Source organism: Zerene cesonia, chromosome Z, assembly GCF_012273895.1.
Source record: "Zerene cesonia ecotype Mississippi chromosome Z, Zerene_cesonia_1.1, whole genome shotgun sequence".
NCBI classification, from domain to species: domain Eukaryota; kingdom Metazoa; phylum Arthropoda; class Insecta; order Lepidoptera; family Pieridae; genus Zerene; species Zerene cesonia.
The window spans coordinates 5,561,957-5,579,359 of record NC_052122.1 but is presented as its reverse complement, the minus strand read 5'-3'; the positions used below and the strand labels follow the sequence as shown (position 1 = coordinate 5,579,359).

At 33.0% G+C, this 17,403-nt stretch overlaps 2 protein-coding genes across 3 annotated transcripts in view; one reads left to right on the top strand and one right to left on the bottom strand.

The window, feature by feature from the left end:
* Nucleotides 1–17,403, bottom strand: part of LOC119835531 (E3 ubiquitin-protein ligase highwire) — a 65,396-nt gene that overhangs the window by 38,013 nt on the left and 9,980 nt on the right. The window contains exons 25-35 of the mRNA XM_038360419.1: nucleotides 17,068–17,298; nucleotides 16,711–16,920; nucleotides 16,460–16,594; nucleotides 16,182–16,360; nucleotides 15,850–16,090; nucleotides 15,609–15,775; nucleotides 15,329–15,494; nucleotides 14,185–14,306; nucleotides 13,781–13,885; nucleotides 13,440–13,612; nucleotides 12,008–12,164 (exon numbers count right to left, since the gene is read on the bottom strand). Coding sequence (XP_038216347.1) covers nucleotides 12,008–12,164; nucleotides 13,440–13,612; nucleotides 13,781–13,885; nucleotides 14,185–14,306; nucleotides 15,329–15,494; nucleotides 15,609–15,775; nucleotides 15,850–16,090; nucleotides 16,182–16,360; nucleotides 16,460–16,594; nucleotides 16,711–16,920; nucleotides 17,068–17,298 — 1,886 coding nt within the window. The remainder of the gene's footprint in view (nucleotides 1–12,007; nucleotides 12,165–13,439; nucleotides 13,613–13,780; nucleotides 13,886–14,184; nucleotides 14,307–15,328; nucleotides 15,495–15,608; nucleotides 15,776–15,849; nucleotides 16,091–16,181; nucleotides 16,361–16,459; nucleotides 16,595–16,710; nucleotides 16,921–17,067; nucleotides 17,299–17,403) is intronic.
* Nucleotides 2,122–10,919, top strand: LOC119835529. 2 transcript variants are annotated; one of them, XM_038360417.1, is made up of 3 exons: nucleotides 2,122–2,335; nucleotides 9,116–9,307; nucleotides 9,383–10,919. In XM_038360417.1, the coding sequence occupies exons 2-3, from the start codon at nucleotides 9,155–9,157 to the stop codon at nucleotides 10,556–10,558; spliced, it is 1,329 nt and encodes a 442-aa protein (XP_038216345.1). In that variant the 5' UTR covers nucleotides 2,122–2,335; nucleotides 9,116–9,154; the 3' UTR covers nucleotides 10,559–10,919. The 2 variants fall into 2 exon arrangements, with proteins under 2 accessions (XP_038216345.1, XP_038216346.1); XM_038360418.1 differs by lacking the exon at nucleotides 2,122–2,335 and adding an exon at nucleotides 8,883–8,953 and having other exon boundaries at nucleotides 9,115–9,307.

The following is a 17,403-nucleotide window of genomic DNA, read 5'->3' as shown; positions in this document are numbered from 1 at the left end:
GTGCTACAGTTACATTTTAAACAAATCGTCAATGATATGCAACACACAATTAATTCAAAAGTTAGCACTGAGCGCTAAGCAGACAAAAAACAAGCACAGTTATATTGTGAGACAGTACAGCCAGCATTTGAGTGCGTTAATAAGCGTGTGTATGTATAATTCGGCCGTCCGACGCGTCATGTCGAAAATACACAGCATCCGGTGAGTTTACGTCCAGCCATTCATACCACTGTAAATCTCACTCTGTACAAGCGCGTTTCAGATTATTTAGGTGAAAGAAAACTGTGCTGGTAATATAACGTTATTCGTCTTATTGCTCATTGATAGAAGCAATATATCATCCGAGTATAATATGCCATTACTTGTGACTGTGGATTACTTTCACTGAAAACACTTTAACAAAAAGTTTTTTTTATTTTAATTGGTATATTTCAGAAGTGAGTTAATATATATAAAAACATAAACTACAAAACACACAATATTTTTGTAGATAATATTTATTTAGCGGTGAGCATTTTTATGGCAGGAGAAAATCTTTTGAGTTCACGTCATCGAGAGTCAAATGTTAAGAAATTGAAATTGTAATACTTAATTTTCAAAGATATGTTTTCAGTTTTCAGTTATGTCGACGGTAACCCTATAAATGATTAGTGTTTTTTTTTTATAGAGCGGAGACATATTTTTAGGAAAGGAAGTAAGTTAATCATTTTTTTGGTCTGTTTTATAATAACGAAAATTGTTTGAAAATAAAATAGTTAACAAATATAAATAACTGAATATACGAGCCGCCCATAAAGCAATACCACCATATCAATAGAGCTGGTAATAAACACGACAAAGCATAGCTTTGAAAATTGAAATTGAAACATTGAGCTTCGATCTAAAACCGCAATCAGTCACACATATGGTATCATTACCCTCGTATACAATACGCAATTCGATTTCATTACTGTAGATCGGATTGTAAATTTACATTACGCAAGTGATGAAATCCATGAAACAGTGCACTGGTCTTGAATGCAGCAATTACTTGGCCGAGTACCTGGACTATGTCTGCTCTACCCATATATACTTATCAAACGGAACACGTAAACATGAGAGTTCAAATTTGAAGGATCCATATTATTTATTAACTTTAAGTTTATTCAATAATTTCTTCCATAAATGTGGTAAAAGGTTGTCTTTTATGACACAGAACATAAGTTAAAACTATTCTCCAACACAAATAATTTGCTCTATTTAATGCTTTCATACTCTCAATATATACGTTTTAAGTTTAAGGTACGTAAACACATAATCATGTACTTATCTCAAAGAGGATTATCTATTCACTAATCTGTTCTTATTGGAATTTACACGCATCTTACAGTCATGGTAATATTATTTGTGTATGTAAAAATAAAAATACTAGGAACTCATACACAGTTCTCGTAAATTTATGCAGTGTGTAAAATTCAAGATAAACGAAGAATAGAAACTACTGATAGGGATATATTGTATTGAGATATTGTAATAAACAACTTTGTCTATGGGATCAAAGTGATTTAAATCTCTTTAATTAGGTACAGAGATTAAATTTAATATAATATGATATAACAGCAAAATAATAATGCTACATTTATATTTTTATATACCTACCGGAGAAACTTAGATTATTGAGTATAGTGTTAACGTTGTGATAGTTTATTTCATTAGAAGCCAAAGCTTAAAAAGCTGAAGAATCGTGATAATAGTATTCTAATCTCTTTATTTATATCACTTTTAAAATAGCTAAATTTATGTTAATGATAGCAATAAAAGATTCTTGATAGGTATTCATATAAAAACCAGACTAAATTCTAATACAAATAACGATGACATCATCATAAAACAAGCTTACATCAAACCGTCACGAATCATGATGTACTTCTTCATTATACCCAAATCTATATACAGTAGATACATGAAATGTTTACAGTTTACTTATTTAATAAAATTAACTGCACAAGTTTATCAGAAACGAATGGTCAAAGAGCTAAATCATATCTAGTACCTCCTGCTCATGTCTCGTGAAGGCCGATAGGAGCGCGCGCGCACCTCGACCGCCGAGCCGGAGCGAGTACCGACTCACGAGCACGATTCAGTCGTCAGGAGATCGCGTGTGAATCAACGTGGTGCTCTGCGCATGTTATTTACTCGCAAAGACGCAACGCCGGCTCATGCGATCGTAATTCACGTGGAAACTACACTGTTCACAACTTTTGGATTACAATAATGTGCCATGAGAAGTAATCGTTTTTTTGTGGAAGATGTTTACGACGTTCAACCATCGCAACAAAACAAATCAATGAATTTGGTGGGTATTTAATATTTACATTTCCTTGTTTTACGGTATATGCAACTTGGTGGATGTAGTTGGCATGAGATCAAAGATTTAGTGCTAAACACGTGCCATTTGAAAATATTAGTATATAATACTAACATCGTGCTTCAAGGTTTGTTGGAACACGGAGAATTCGAGAGCGCGTGAAGTAAATTATACGTCTTGCACTGACATTGCCGGTAATTACAGGAATTATTATTTTGCGACACTAATTTAGCAGAGAAATAAATATTGCAATATACTTTCCACATTACAATATTTAAACTTTATTTATATTTTATATCAATAGCTAAATAAATTGTTATTAATTTTGGGGCCATACAAATTATTATTTCATAGATTACATAATGCAAGGTGAGTTTATTTATTTACTTTAAGATCAAAGGTAACATATTTGGATTCTCAATTTACGTTATAAGTGAAGATGCGACTCTAAGCAAACCGAAATACGTAAACGTTTTTTTTTTTACATTATTCCTAGTGTATATTCGAAAACAAGTTCATTGAAATTGATTAAATTACGTAATTATAATAATTATTACACACATACATTGTTGTTAAACTATGTATCGAATCATCTCAAATCTCAATACGCTAGTAACGAAAGAGATGTATCTTCAACGCATGGTGCACGTGTGTTTCAAAAGAGTAAATATTACCAAGAGCCGCCTCAGCACAGTTAAACACACACAGGTGGATCGCTCTATATGCCCCTCAACCATTTCAACACCTAATTTAAACAAAAATAAACATAGAGTTTATTTAATGAATTGCAAAATGTAGTAACATAAAAAGATTCAGCTTAGAAAATTAGCAGGTTTCTGAAAAGTTTATTTTTATATTTGTAAAATATTTCTGAACAGATTATTATCTATAGTTATTTAATCCCAATTCTCTGAAGCGAACAAATAACTTAATAACTGTGTGACAGCAGACTTCATTGTTATTCACAGGAATCATAAGAATTCTCATATTATTATTTATAGAGAACTGGAAATTATACTACGGCATCATCCTTTCTACAAATTCAACGATATGCTTTGATATATAAAAGCCCAATTAAAAATACATCTAGACGTGAGCAAAAATTGTAAAAACACGAAGCAATCCCACGCTGCAAAGAAAGTCTATGTTGCACGAAAAACAATGTTCGGAATAATTTTTACCGCAAGCATTAACAATTTGATTTATGAAGCCTTTATTAAGAATGCTTTGTTAAATTAACAAATCCGGTTGTATGGGTTGTATTCAACTAGAATATTTCAATTTATTATTACGCAAATATGAATATAAAAACAACCTTCTAGATCGAATAAAAAATCATTGAATAAGAGGCTCCCAAAGCAAAATAAACATATTTAGACACATTTTACGTCATATGATTTTATAATAAAAACCGTAATGATATTGCACGATTACGATAGCAGCTAAGTTCTAGTTATCAGAACTTTTTGTAACAGTACAAAATGTGTACTTTGAAATTCTTATGTTAATAAAAAAAATTATACAGCATATCTATATAATGTTTAAATATAGCAATATACTGTTTACCTGCTGTGTCATACGACCTATAGTAGCTTATGCACGAACATAAAAGGTGAACTGTTTCAACAAAAGCATTTGAGTGGATGTAGAGTAAACATAACTAATCTAGCGGGAAGTCGAATCTAAATCTCAGAAGCAATCATGATTATTATAAACATGAGCTGTAATAAGAACTCATGTATATATAATTATACATCTATTTGTTTTACTTATTTAATACTGACTTCATCAATTTCGAGAAGCCATTCAAAAGTAAAAACGTAACACGTGCAATATACAAATATTGTCACTAAATTTGTATTGCAATTATATATTCCTTTATAATGTAATTAAATCATTTTGAACGTAGACAGGTTCGGTATATCGAACATAACTGCAGAGTTGTTGCAGGAGCCTCAGGCATCACTACGTGTAACATTCAAAAGTAATTAAGTCATTGGTGTTTAAATTTTAAAATTGTTACATTTTATTACGAAAAAGAAAAAAAAATTTTTTTAAACATTAAATCGATACAAAGTACAAAAACTAATAACTTCAGTTAGTTTGATTTAAACATTGAGCAAAACAAGAAAATTCATATATACCAGATAAACAATGATATGCTCAGTAAATTGCCATTGAATTATAAAAACTATTAGCATACTCATTATCATTCACATAATAATACCTGTATATATAACATTAATAGGACGTATTATCGAAAAATTCGTGAAGAAAAGATCTTTGTATATAGACGAGTTCATGTATTGATTTTTTGTTCTGTGATTAAATACTGAGTTTAAATGTAACATGATACGAACATCAATAACTATGATTCTCTTGCACAATACAATTTAAATGAACTGACTCAAAGTCAGTTTGTAAAACAAAAACTAATAAAAGAGAGACGTATTATGCGATAATATTTTAATGTGTAAGTATATCTCTCCTCGAAATATACTTACCCTTCTACTCATCTTATATAACTGACTATAAAGTCATTCGAGCAGGATTGCATTTGAATTGCGCTGTAACGTTTGAGGCGGGAAGTGGTGAATTACCAGTTAATTCAATTATCGCTTGGATCGTCAATCGTCTGCATCAAAATTCAGTGAGATTTTATATACTTGATAAAATAGAAACAAACATAAATAAGCATACAAAAATAACTATTTCCAGTATCAAGGCCGCGAAATCATCAATGAAATATAACAATAGCTACAAGTACTCCGTTAGGTAAAATATTTCCTATACTGTTCATCACATTACATTTTTAAAACAACTGTACAGTTAATTTATAACGAATACAAGTGTCAAAATATAATCCTAAATAGTACCTAACTAAATCAAATCAATAGGCATTTCGTTATGTTTTTAAAAATTAATTTAAAATAAAAAGATGTGACATAATTAATTAACATCGCGTCCCTTGTTTAGAATCAGCTTCTGTTTTAATCTGTCAGGCGATAAATAAAAATATAATAGTGAGAATCAGAGTAAAACTGGTAAAGTAAGTTCGTTTTATGGTCATTAAACATTCCAAAAACACACATCTCCGCCAACGGAACGATAAAGTAACTGTTACTCAAATATTTACATGCAATAAAACTTTGGTGGTCGCCATTAACAATGAAAACTATCCTTGCCAAATTTAAAACATTCTAATTATTTATTACTAGCCGGGACTAGCAGTGTCACATGCATATGTTTTAAGCCAGCATCGCTGTAGCAGGTTTAATGCGAACAGGGGTTTTTGGCGTGAAAGACTAACAGATATTCGTCCATATCTCCATACCTACAGCTTACAAACCTACACGTTTATAACATAAGAAGGAAGTGGGTTTATGTATTAAGTTTCATAAAGCGTTCAGAATGTATCTTTTGCAATGTATATGACAGTTATATAGAACCTTTGTCAATATAACATTATTGAAATACGATAAACAATAGAATTTAATATCTTTCTGTGTAGCAAATCCTCGGGATGGTAAAATCGCTACAAGATATTCTGCGATTTGAAGTGTCGGTACAATTTTAGAAATAGTTGTATTGGATTCCAGTAAAGTGCAGTTCTATAGATATTTCGAATTTATTGCAACTCATATCATTTAATTGTAATTACTATATAAATAAATGAATCCCCATTTTCAATTGGCTACAACTCATTGTATCTACGCGTTAACTGCTGGACCGATTTCGCGAAGGTTTTAACGCTGTGTTTCTAATTGTCTGTAGAAAGATCATATGACAGATAAAAATAAGAAATTATCGCTAAAACTAAAAATTAAAAAAATAATAACAATGACTATTTAATCTTAACAGTTTTGATATTTGCCACGTAGAGAGAACAACGTATATGTTAAGGGCAGTGAAATCTCAGAGAAGCGCCACATTTTTCGGTTCTGACTAAGGCTCGATGCGATTGAGTCACCATTGATCTCGTATATATTAACGGATCGAATGCCAAACCCTACACATAACCACGGTGTAGTATCCTTCTCAGATATTCAATAAAAGAATTAAGCGCTGCAAAGCGAATTCGTTAAAATCTCATTTCATATCGAATCACATTTATGCCTGTCTGAATGTAACTCACTGCATTTAAAAGTACATGAAAGGAAACCTGATCTTTTTGGAAATTTTAAATTTAATATGCATCTTGTAAAAAAAGAAAAAGGGTCAAGTCCCTTGTTGTAACGATATCACAAATCTCGCCTCAACGTATAACGTTTCTGTGAAAACAACATGAACCGGTTTTTATGGTTTGAAGTGTCTTAATTGCTTTTACTTTGAATTTTACAAATAAATTGTATCAGTATCGTACTAAAAAAATTGATAATGTGAATTGAAATCTAAGATATTGTTAAGATATTACTCTTATTTATTTAATTTTTTCATAGAATTTCAATACATTGACAACTTATCAATGTAAGCGGATGTTTGTGTTAATAAAGTTATAATAAAGCACACATGTAATATCCTGTATCGGCCAGATGTAATCCAAAATTGTTGAATGTAGGTAAGACGTTTGCAATGTTTCTCTTTTAGTTATTATAATGAAAAAGTATTACAGCAAGTATATAACGCAACGATTATACGAATATGAAAATTCACATGGAAAAGCACCAAGCAGCCCTATTATTGTTCGCTATTGAACCTTAAAGTACGTGCTCCGACAAATGCGTTCCGCATTACAATATTATTACTTTACTATTTAATAGTTTTACCATTTACATAATCGAGTATTTTTTTATTGCATCGACAATTCGAACTTTTACAATAGCACACTTAACTTCGATAACATGTGTTGGGTCTAGATTGAAAATGCTTAAATATGGTAAATGGCTAAATTTACTAATATTTTGCGTGAAAAAAAAAAATTGTTCTAGATAACAATAGCACAATAGTTAGAATCTGCAATAAACCTCTACGTTCTTCTTTCTCGTTCTCATCCCTTTTGAATTCGTTAATTTAAACAATAATGGCTGTTATTATTTATAAGGACGTAATGTTTACATAAATGTTATAAACCTCTTGCTTATTGGATGTTTGACACACGTATATTATGTATTTTCTTATAATTTAACCAATTAAAAAATAATAATAATTGATGTATTGTTCACACAAATGTTACTGAAATGTAATTGTAGATATGTTGTTAAATAAACCGTTTACGTTTCCAATATATCAGCGAGACTTATGCCTGTTTATTTATTTTTCATGTCAATCATACTCATACACAAACAACAGAAACGTTTTATAAACATAGCTAAAGGTGACCTTATTAACTGGAAATAGAGTTTACTTCATAGTATGATGTAATCATTATTGTATTGTTACCTTAAACATCTAACATAATACGCTTAATAGTGGCAAGAAATACTTAAAGATCGTGAAGTATAAGATTACTTTATTCGCCATCTATATGATGTAACCTCGGCGAATACAACACTAAATGGTTATTTATTTAGTTATTGGTGTATGCAAATTTACTCTGTTGGAATTAAGCTCACTGTTTATCCATCAATGTGTTCATGCATTGGTGGATAAGCAGCTACCAAAGGAATGAATTTACAAACCGAAGTTTTAATACATTTTATTGAATATAGGTACATGTTAAATTCAAAGAAATCAAGAGTTGCACTTTTGTTTATCGTCGTCATAACATAATATTTACCACTCAGCACGATGGGTCAAATTACGAACGTTATACTCTTAGCTTGTGTTTAAAAGGCTTAGTATTATTGACTCTACTGTAAATGCAATGAGTTAAATAATGGCACATTGTTATATTAAATTGCAGTTTAAATCTGCATCCGCGATGCCCTTTGTCACTACGCAACTTAGACTACGCAATTTAGACTCATGTATTGATAAATAACACGCGTACAATAAACACTATAAAATTGTTTACGATTATTATAAGGTTAATACAATATTGATAACTAGTCCCATTTAAATAGATTGGTCTCTTTCATTTGCATTATTTTTGTACTTATTTGCCATTTATTTAAATTTAAGTATCATAAAGTAAAAATAGACGATAATACGAATTCCGCGACTGAATTCTCTGAGTGAGCAAACATAAATCCAATAACATCTTCAAAATGCGAAAATAGCTTCAGCCACGGGTAATAATTAGCATTGCTAACAGACGGGTTCTGGATAAACTTCTCTTAGTGATATACACCCTCGTATGATAGTTAGACTACAGGAGTACAAATAACAAAGGTTGCTAGAGAACAATGTTTTATTATATTTTATAGTTAACTCTTATCTCAGGCCTATCTCACCTTTACACGTTTGTTTAATGAACCTTTTGTGAATAAGCAATAAAAATGCTTATTTTTAAATGTGTTATGAACCAAACGCTATCTATACACTGATAGCCTTGCTAAAATCACACAAATGTTTCTTTAGCACCATTCGTTAACCGCACCGCATATCTGATAACAACCCGATAACGATACCTAGTTGACTCACATTCATATACCTACTTGTACCTACAGAACGCGACCGAGTCTATGACGCCGGATTTTAAATTATTTCATAAGGAAATTATTTCTAGTGAGTGTGTTTTTTTTTATTTTGAGCATAATATCTTCACACATTTGTTATATCTATTACTCAAAATATAAAGTGTTACACAAACAATATGAATATGCAACTACATAACTACTCGTATATTTATGCGCAATGCCTGACTTAATTGTTTAATACTGTTTCAGGGAGGAAAAACATTTGCGATGGTGACATGATTTGGTGAGCATGCGTTGGTTGAGCTGGTGGCATATTCTGTTAGCGCTCCATGCGCAAAGCTTTGCAAGTGGACAGACCATCACACCCACTATTTGCGAAGATGGAGCGTGCCGTTGTGACTCATTCACAAGGGTTATATGTAGCTGCATTAATGACTTCAAAGTATGCATATTTTTACTTATACACATTTTATAGTCTATCAAAACTGTTTATCTAAAAACATTCTTCGCATTGCAGGAGGTAACTTTGAGACCTGACGGTGCATACAGAGTACCAGCAATGGCGACCGGCATCGTCGTTGATGGTTGTGCGAGTGTTATATTTCTTCAGGATACCGTACGAAATCTTATTCAACTCAGGAGCGTTGAATTAAGGAACGTTGGTCACATAGTGATTAGTGAACGTGCTTTGAATTGGTCTCCTTATAGTAGGGACAGTGAAATGAATCCTGGTATCAGAATTACCATTCAGAATAGTACAATTAGTGAAATAGCGTCACATGCCATCCAAGGGAGAGTGAACGAAGTGCTCATTAGTGACAGCCGAATAGACAATCTAAGACCTTTTGCATTCTCTAGTCTTGTTGGTGTTAAAAACGTTGAACTTCAAAACAATGTGTTTAATAATATAGACATACAGACTTTTAAAAAATTCACCACATCAAATTTTATCATCCGTGGTGGATTAATGCATAGGTTACCAAGTAGATTTTTATCAGATGTAGAAGTAACTAATTTATTTCGATTAGATGGAGTGAATATAAAATATTTGTCCAGTTTGACGTTTCTCGTCCAGTCACCAAAGAGAATTATAATAGAAAATAACGATATAGACGTAATAGAAGGCGATAGCTTTCATATGGTTTCTAGAGGACCAATAACTTTTAGGAATAATACGGTGTTAACATTAAGGAAAGGTGCTTTCTTAGGGCTAACCGTAGACAGTGAAATATTTGCAGTGATGGCACGCCAGGAGTTATTAATTGACAACAATACTATTACAAACTTGTCGCCACCTTCTCTGCTGTTCAACCACACGACGCTAACATTGCGCGTTGATGGACTGAATTTAAATGCAACATGCACATGTGAGCTCGCAGAAGAGTGGCGCGAAGTTTATAATACACAAGGTAGCATTATAAACTGCTGGTATGATCTCGAGGGATATTATATATCTTTGCCCACATTTGTCAGCATACGGTGCGGACGTTTCAAGCAAAACTTTTGGATATTCGTACTAGTTGGTATCCTTGTTGTTCTATTGGCTTCCGCTATAGCAATATTTTTTATAGTGAAGAGAGATAATGAGAAGAAGAAGAAGTTACAAATTGTATTACCAGACGGTAAAACGTACAGAGAAACAGAATTTCATGTTATTGTTGAAAGAGCTGAACTTTTAACCACGGACTTGTAAACAAAAGAGTTATTTATATTTTTTAATTTGTTTAAACATTCCGTTATATAAAAGAAATCATCGTTCTACCTCAAAGTTTTTGTCAATCTACAGAGTGCCAAGTATAACATTATTTCTGAACAGTATTATATGTATTAAGATTTAAAACAATTCATATGTGTTAAGATTCGAAGTACAAAGGTGCATATAATTATTTTTTTAATTCAGAACAATAAAGGATATAGGGCGATGGTGTAGATTATAAAAGTGTCTAGACATTGGAGTACGCTGTTGTATTAAATAAGAATAATTAAAAAAACTACGTACCCACGAAGACACTGTATAAAAATTTGTCTTATTTGAAAATAAAATGATAAGAGTACTTCTGAGTTTTATTAACTAACAAAACAATATATTTATTTTAAGAATATTAATATATGTATGTTTGTGTGTTAAAATGTGCTTATAGAACTACTAGTTTAATGTATTCATTATTTATACGCTCGCGAATGTCGCTAAGAAATGAATTGAGAATTTGCGAATAATACATTAATTTCTATTGTTCATTTAGAGAATTATATATTGTGTACAAAACCTTTATACATTGTTCACAAGCGAAATTATGAATTACATTCAATGACTCTACAATGTTGCTTGACGCTTTACGAAGCTCTGAATTTCCCTGGAGAAGGCAAGGTACAGACCGTTTGCGCTTTTACGTCCTAATATTTTATTTATTCTTCATCATTTAAAACTTATACGTCATAATTGTAGTAAATTTATATACACTGCTTTAATTTGCATGCAATGCGAAATAATTTATAACTAACGTGAGTCTTAATTGCATATTCATCTTGTATATTGTAACTGTTTAAACATATTATAGAATACACTTTCTTGCGATTGTAAAAAAAACATTTAATTTTCTTTGCCGTGGCCTTAGCTATTTCTAAATGTATACACTTATATTAATTAAAAGGCAAAACCTTGGCATTATAAGTGCGCATATAGCAATAAGATCATCCATTACTGTATCAATTCATTGTGAATCGAGAAAAAGCCGGTTCCGTTGCCGGTTCCATTTTTAAATGAGCATTCGATATTTAGAAAGCATACATGGAGAAAATTTAAATTTACTTTATTTATAATTTATATTTGCATTACCTAACGAATCTTCTGAATTACTCTTCCATACTTACCAAAATTAGCAATACAATTGCCAATTTTTAAGCAACAAATGTCGAATGCGATGCGAATTCTCATCTATTCATAGAAATTATATACATTACCCGTGTCGATTATTTTCTGCAGAGATGAAGATATACACGTGAGCATTCTACGAAGATAGCGTATAAGAAAAAAAAAAAAAACAATAGTAGACAGATCGTTCATTCTATCCAAGTTTTCTTCTTCCACCTCACCATTTCCGTATCCTGAAAATTCATATGTGACTAGCGAATGTTCACTCACCGCAGTAACGGTTGACCGTCCAGCACGTTATGCACGCTGGGCGCTGACGGCAGATCGAGACCGCGGTACAGGAACATGGCCTCGCTCTCGTCCGTTGCTTCGTCCCCGCTCGGAGTGGTGCCGTTGGTAGCCAGCATTTGCAGTTCCACCACTGTCACTTGAGGACAAGGAAAATAACATTGGTTTGGGAAAACCTAAATGTATAACGCTCTTTGCGTTCATAAAATATTCGATCTCTATTCTATGTCGTGATATCGACCTAACCTAAATTATGATGTTACACAAAGAACTGTTATGATTAAATACCATGTCGAAATGACGAATAGATTCGTAGGGTCATAAAAACTTGATAAATCGATCTAGCAATGTAATATATTATTAGCTTTAGCCTGCGGCTTCGCTCGAGTCGTTAATAGGTAAATAAATTTCACTCTCATAGATGAGTGCAATTTCAATTTGAATTTAATACAACAGTAGATTGTATAAATGTATATGGTATTTGTAATAATTATAGTAGATGCTGGAGCCAATTTCAAACGTTTGTGTATGTATTTTTTATATTAGTTACTCAAGACAAATAGCTACGACTCCCTTAATCAATCAATGATATTCGCCTAACGAATCCAAGAAGCACGTTCGAAAGTGACAATGTTTCAAATTCGACTCGAGTCGCAATAAGATTACAATGGATCCCAACACCTGCACGTAAGTATTCAGCTCACGACACGGTGCGGTGCATCATAATGATGAATCGAGAGTAAATATTAGCTGTTACGCGGCCTCACATAGGAGCGACCTAGAAAATTATTAATACGCTTTCATAATAATATAGAGTAGTAGGTGTGTTGTTTGCAAAAGGTACTTCAGTCTACATTAAAATTTATTGGATGATTGCCAATACTAATAACGATCAATCGAGCAAAGGAAATACGAGATCCAATGAAACACGCGAGCATTCTTCATTACTAATTTATGAAATTTTAAAGTGTACATATAATTTATTAACCTACAGAATATTTACCGCATTGGTTGTCGGTTACACGAGATTCATTCAATAAATAGGTACCGAGAAAAAATATCTTACAACAGTAGTAAAGTTTCTGAAAAATTGCATTTTATTTTCTTCGACGAGAAATAGAATGAAATAGAATTACAATAATTTTCTTTATGGATTCCCGGCACTCACCAAAATGCATAGTTCGACTAATGATAACAAAATTATCCTATTTAACCTTTTGCATGCCAGGATACTCAAAAATCAAAAGTAATGTATCAATTAATAACTTATATTTTAATTAAATTATTTCCTCAGTAGCTAGTACACTGCTTTTAAAATTGATACAAACGACACTCTTCTCCAACCATACTACAAATTCTAATTTTTCTATCATAAATATACAAACGTTTCATGAAGACAAAGATCTATACTTACAGTAACTTAGGGGCGATATATCGATATCGGGAGCCAGGAGGCGCGCAGCACAAGCCGCCCCACTGTACACCAGTTCCATCTCGAGGGCCACCAGGCCCTGGCGATGAGAAGTCAGTGGAAGGTCTTCGTATCCCGCGCATAGGCAACGGAAACCGAATCTGCTCTCATCAGCCCTGTTGATTGAAATAGTTTAATTACAGGGTAACTAACGAATTCAATATTGAACAAAAATTCCCAAAAGATTATTTCGTTTCTGAAGACTTAAATTGCCATTCCACCGTTTCGCTTTTAAAATGACCTTCAGTTAATAGCTATATTTTATTACTAAAACCAATGCTTACTCTTCGTCGTTCTTGTACTCGTTCAAATAATCTGAAGCAGTCTCCAATGAAAATATAACTTCATTCCCGGGAACCAATAGGCCCTTGTGAGGCCAATCAGCAGACCTATCAAAAACATCATTCGAATCAGAGTCAATTTATATACCATTCATATGAAATGTAGCATGTTTTAGGAATCAAAAACTTTTCAACGGCGAGAGTCTCCCCGTGACCACGCTCGCTGTAAAGTGTTCGAAACGTCGGGTTAATAATATAATGAATAAATCGCGTTTAAAATCCGTTGAAAAGTTTTTAATTTCTAAATGTATAATACTCGCGTAAAACCAAACACAAGAAAATACTATGTTTTGGGAAGTTTTATGCACATGAAAATATGATTAAAAATATAAGGTTCTGGTACTTACGTATTAGAAAGTCTAGGCGTTACGCTCACATAAGTACAGTTGTATTGCATGCACGGTGCTTCAAAGCAACCCTCGTCAAGCTCCTCTACGTCACCCGTATCCGATGTTAGCTGGATTAACCTCTGTAATAACTCCCGTGTTAGTATCTATTTACAGGCGTCATTCAACAAATGTATTAGTAAGAAGAAGTAAAGAAAAGATATTGTAAAAGTCTGTAAGTTTCAAAATTATTTCATGCGAAGCCACGCGACACACGACACACGTCGAAACCCGATAATCGTCTAATTACTAATTGTCAAGCTCAAAACCAAGCAGAAACCGAAACGCGATATTGTGTTCACAAGCCAAACGATTATTCGTATTGTTCCAAGCTTCAAATTTCAACCAAGCGTAGTTAAGTTCAAGCGGTACTAAGCTTAGGTCCTGCTTGCCACTATACCATTAAGTTATACTATACTATATATGTTAGTGTAATTTTATCCATCACTAATACTCTAACGGCTAACCCATACATTATGAAAAACTACAGACAAAAAATATGGAAATGAAGTTACATTTTTTTCTACGTTAAGTATAATTTGGATCAATTTTAATTTTGACTACAAATAATAAATACTAAATATGCATTAATGTATAATATAATACAAAATTTGCTAAATTCTATAAAACGACTAATATCTATCACCTTCAGAGATCATTTTTTAATGCTTTTGTCCTATAAATCTTATTATTTACTTGTTTGTATTATGTAAAACATCCTGCATGACATGTAGTTCCTACAACTACTTAAGGTAAGCGTAATTTATAAATAAAGAAAATAATTAAATAACTATGTAATAATAAATATAAAATGCTCAAATGTGATAATACATAAGAGATTATAGGTAAATTAGCCTAAAGTATATATAGTATAAAAATTTAGGGGAGGTATTGAGGATCATCAGAGGAGAAAGGTTTATCCAATAATAAAAATAGTGGGTAGGTGTCAAGCAGGTCCTAATTTCAATAATTTAAAAAGTCAAACCATTCCAAAGATACTTTACTCACGTAATCTCCCGTTTGTTTATGTATGAAGAGTGAATAAAAGTGAGTGTTGGAAAATATACAAATGCGTGGATGATGGACGATGCACTACCTGATATACCTTACGGAATGGTGGATCGGAAACACGAAACTCGCTGGAGCAATGGCATCGGTGCCGTGGAGACCCGGCCACGGCGTAGATCGTTAGATTGTCTTCCGGCTGCGCTGTAATGCTTCTAGGATCCATTTCAAGAACGATCCATGACACTTGCGCGGGGAATAGTACTCTGAAAAAGATGCGATTAAACAATGCTCGAGTTCAACAAAACAACTTAAATAAACGACATTTCTGATAGAAATCAAATTATTCATATCTCCGACAAATTCCTGTTTAGTTTTACCTCATGTTAGAAACAGTGGCCTGTTTGTAAGGATGGTCACTTTCAATCCAAGTGTAATAATGCGTTGTAGTAGTTGTGCTTATCTCTTCCGCACTAGGTACTAGCAAATTCATTGCAGATACGTGTGGAAGCAGTTTATGTATAATTTCAAGAAGATGTATCACACTCTGAAAGGAATCTTTATAATTAGCAAGCATATCACTCAAAAAATTGAACAAAAATATTATAGTACTATCTTTACCTTTGAGTCATCTAACCCCTCAAGGTTAGCCAGCACATATGGCATCAAGGTATTTATAACAGGTGACTGTTGCAATACAAATGCATTTCGCCTCAAGTCTTCTGTTGTGAGCTCATTTCGAAGCGAACAAAACAAGTCAGCGCCGCGCTCGATCACCATAGAGGCAACTCTCAAAGTTATCGCACGCAGCGCGGCCATCAATGTATCAGGATTATCGGCAGAATTCAACGGTTTGGTTGTACTGAAATGTAAATACATTAACAATATATTTTAATTATTACCTCAATGTGATTTTTGTGACTGTTTTAAATAAGCAGCTTAATACAACTTACCCATAATATATAAGGCAAGGTATTTGACCTCTCACCAATGTGGTACCGTTAAAACTGAGAGAGCAGGATGAAAAATGGAAGGAGGTACCATCAGGTCCTTTGACCGACGCCAAACCACTATCACCGTTAGACGTTCGGCTTCCGTTGTTGCAAAATCTGAGCGCATATCGTAGGTCTTCCTACAAGAACAAATTTACTTTATAGTTCGTCTTAAATAAGGCTAATATATATTTCACCTTATTAAGCTTAACACAAGAACGAATGCGGTTTGAAAATACCTTTAATGGTACAGGTTTTTCAAACTTGATTTGCACCATGTCATGTTGACAGTCAGCTGCAGAGAAGGAGCCATGTACAACCTCCACACTGATCCAGCAATGCGACGGTCGCGTTTCCTCTGTTATTCCACGTAACTAAAAACATTTCGTAAATTTAATAAGTAATCATTTGAAAATGTAAAAGATTGTTCAAATAAAAATAAAACGAAAAAAAAACTCGGTGAATATAAATCCACACTCGCTGGAATTACCCTCACGTCATGTAAAAGTTCCAGGGTATACTCAAACGTTCCCGGGCCGCCATAAACGCATGCTCCAACCAGCATTATACCAGGACGATCTATGGTGAAACAAATGGCGTCTGGGCTGCCGTTGCTCGTGTTCCAGGAGCGGTTCGTATTCACACGGATGAAGCGTGACGGTGTTATGAGATGTTTTATTGTCGTTGTATCTGCGTCTTCCTGCGTGATAATCAAAGAATAGATGTGAGTAAAGAATGCATTGTGTAAATTTATAATGAAACAGTTGTCAAAAATTATTATTTATATTGATACTCAAATACAAAAACGAAGTGTTTATTGCTATTGCCAACATAATGTTTATTATACCTTGATGTTCTTGGAACTGAAAGCTAATTCAGCTATTATGCGCACGACAAATTTGCAGCAATAGTCGGTGAGTTTCTCATTTTGTTGAATCTCTCCGTGGTCATGGGGCTGGCCACACTGTCGAGTCATCATTTGTTCTTTAATCGGTAAAAGAACCATGTCCAGTAGCTTGGGTATAATGTCCAGGAGATGCCAATCGGTATGATTTGACTTTGATGTTGAAGGTAGTTGCTAAAATGTAATTTAGTTTTATAAAACATGAATCACTAAGTAATGTACTTTTTTATTTCTTAGAATTACATTTAAAATGTGCTGCCATGACCGTATTACGTTAGA

Excerpts from the sequence above, each read along its gene's own strand:
- LOC119835529 (XM_038360417.1), top strand. The coding sequence starts at position 9,155 with ATGCGTTGGTTGAGCTGGTGGCATATTCTGTTAGCGCTCCATGCGCAA. Across the intron at positions 9,308-9,382 it reads GCTGCATTAATGACTTCAAA|GAGGTAACTTTGAGACCTGA; the intron begins GTATGCATATTT and ends TTCGCATTGCAG.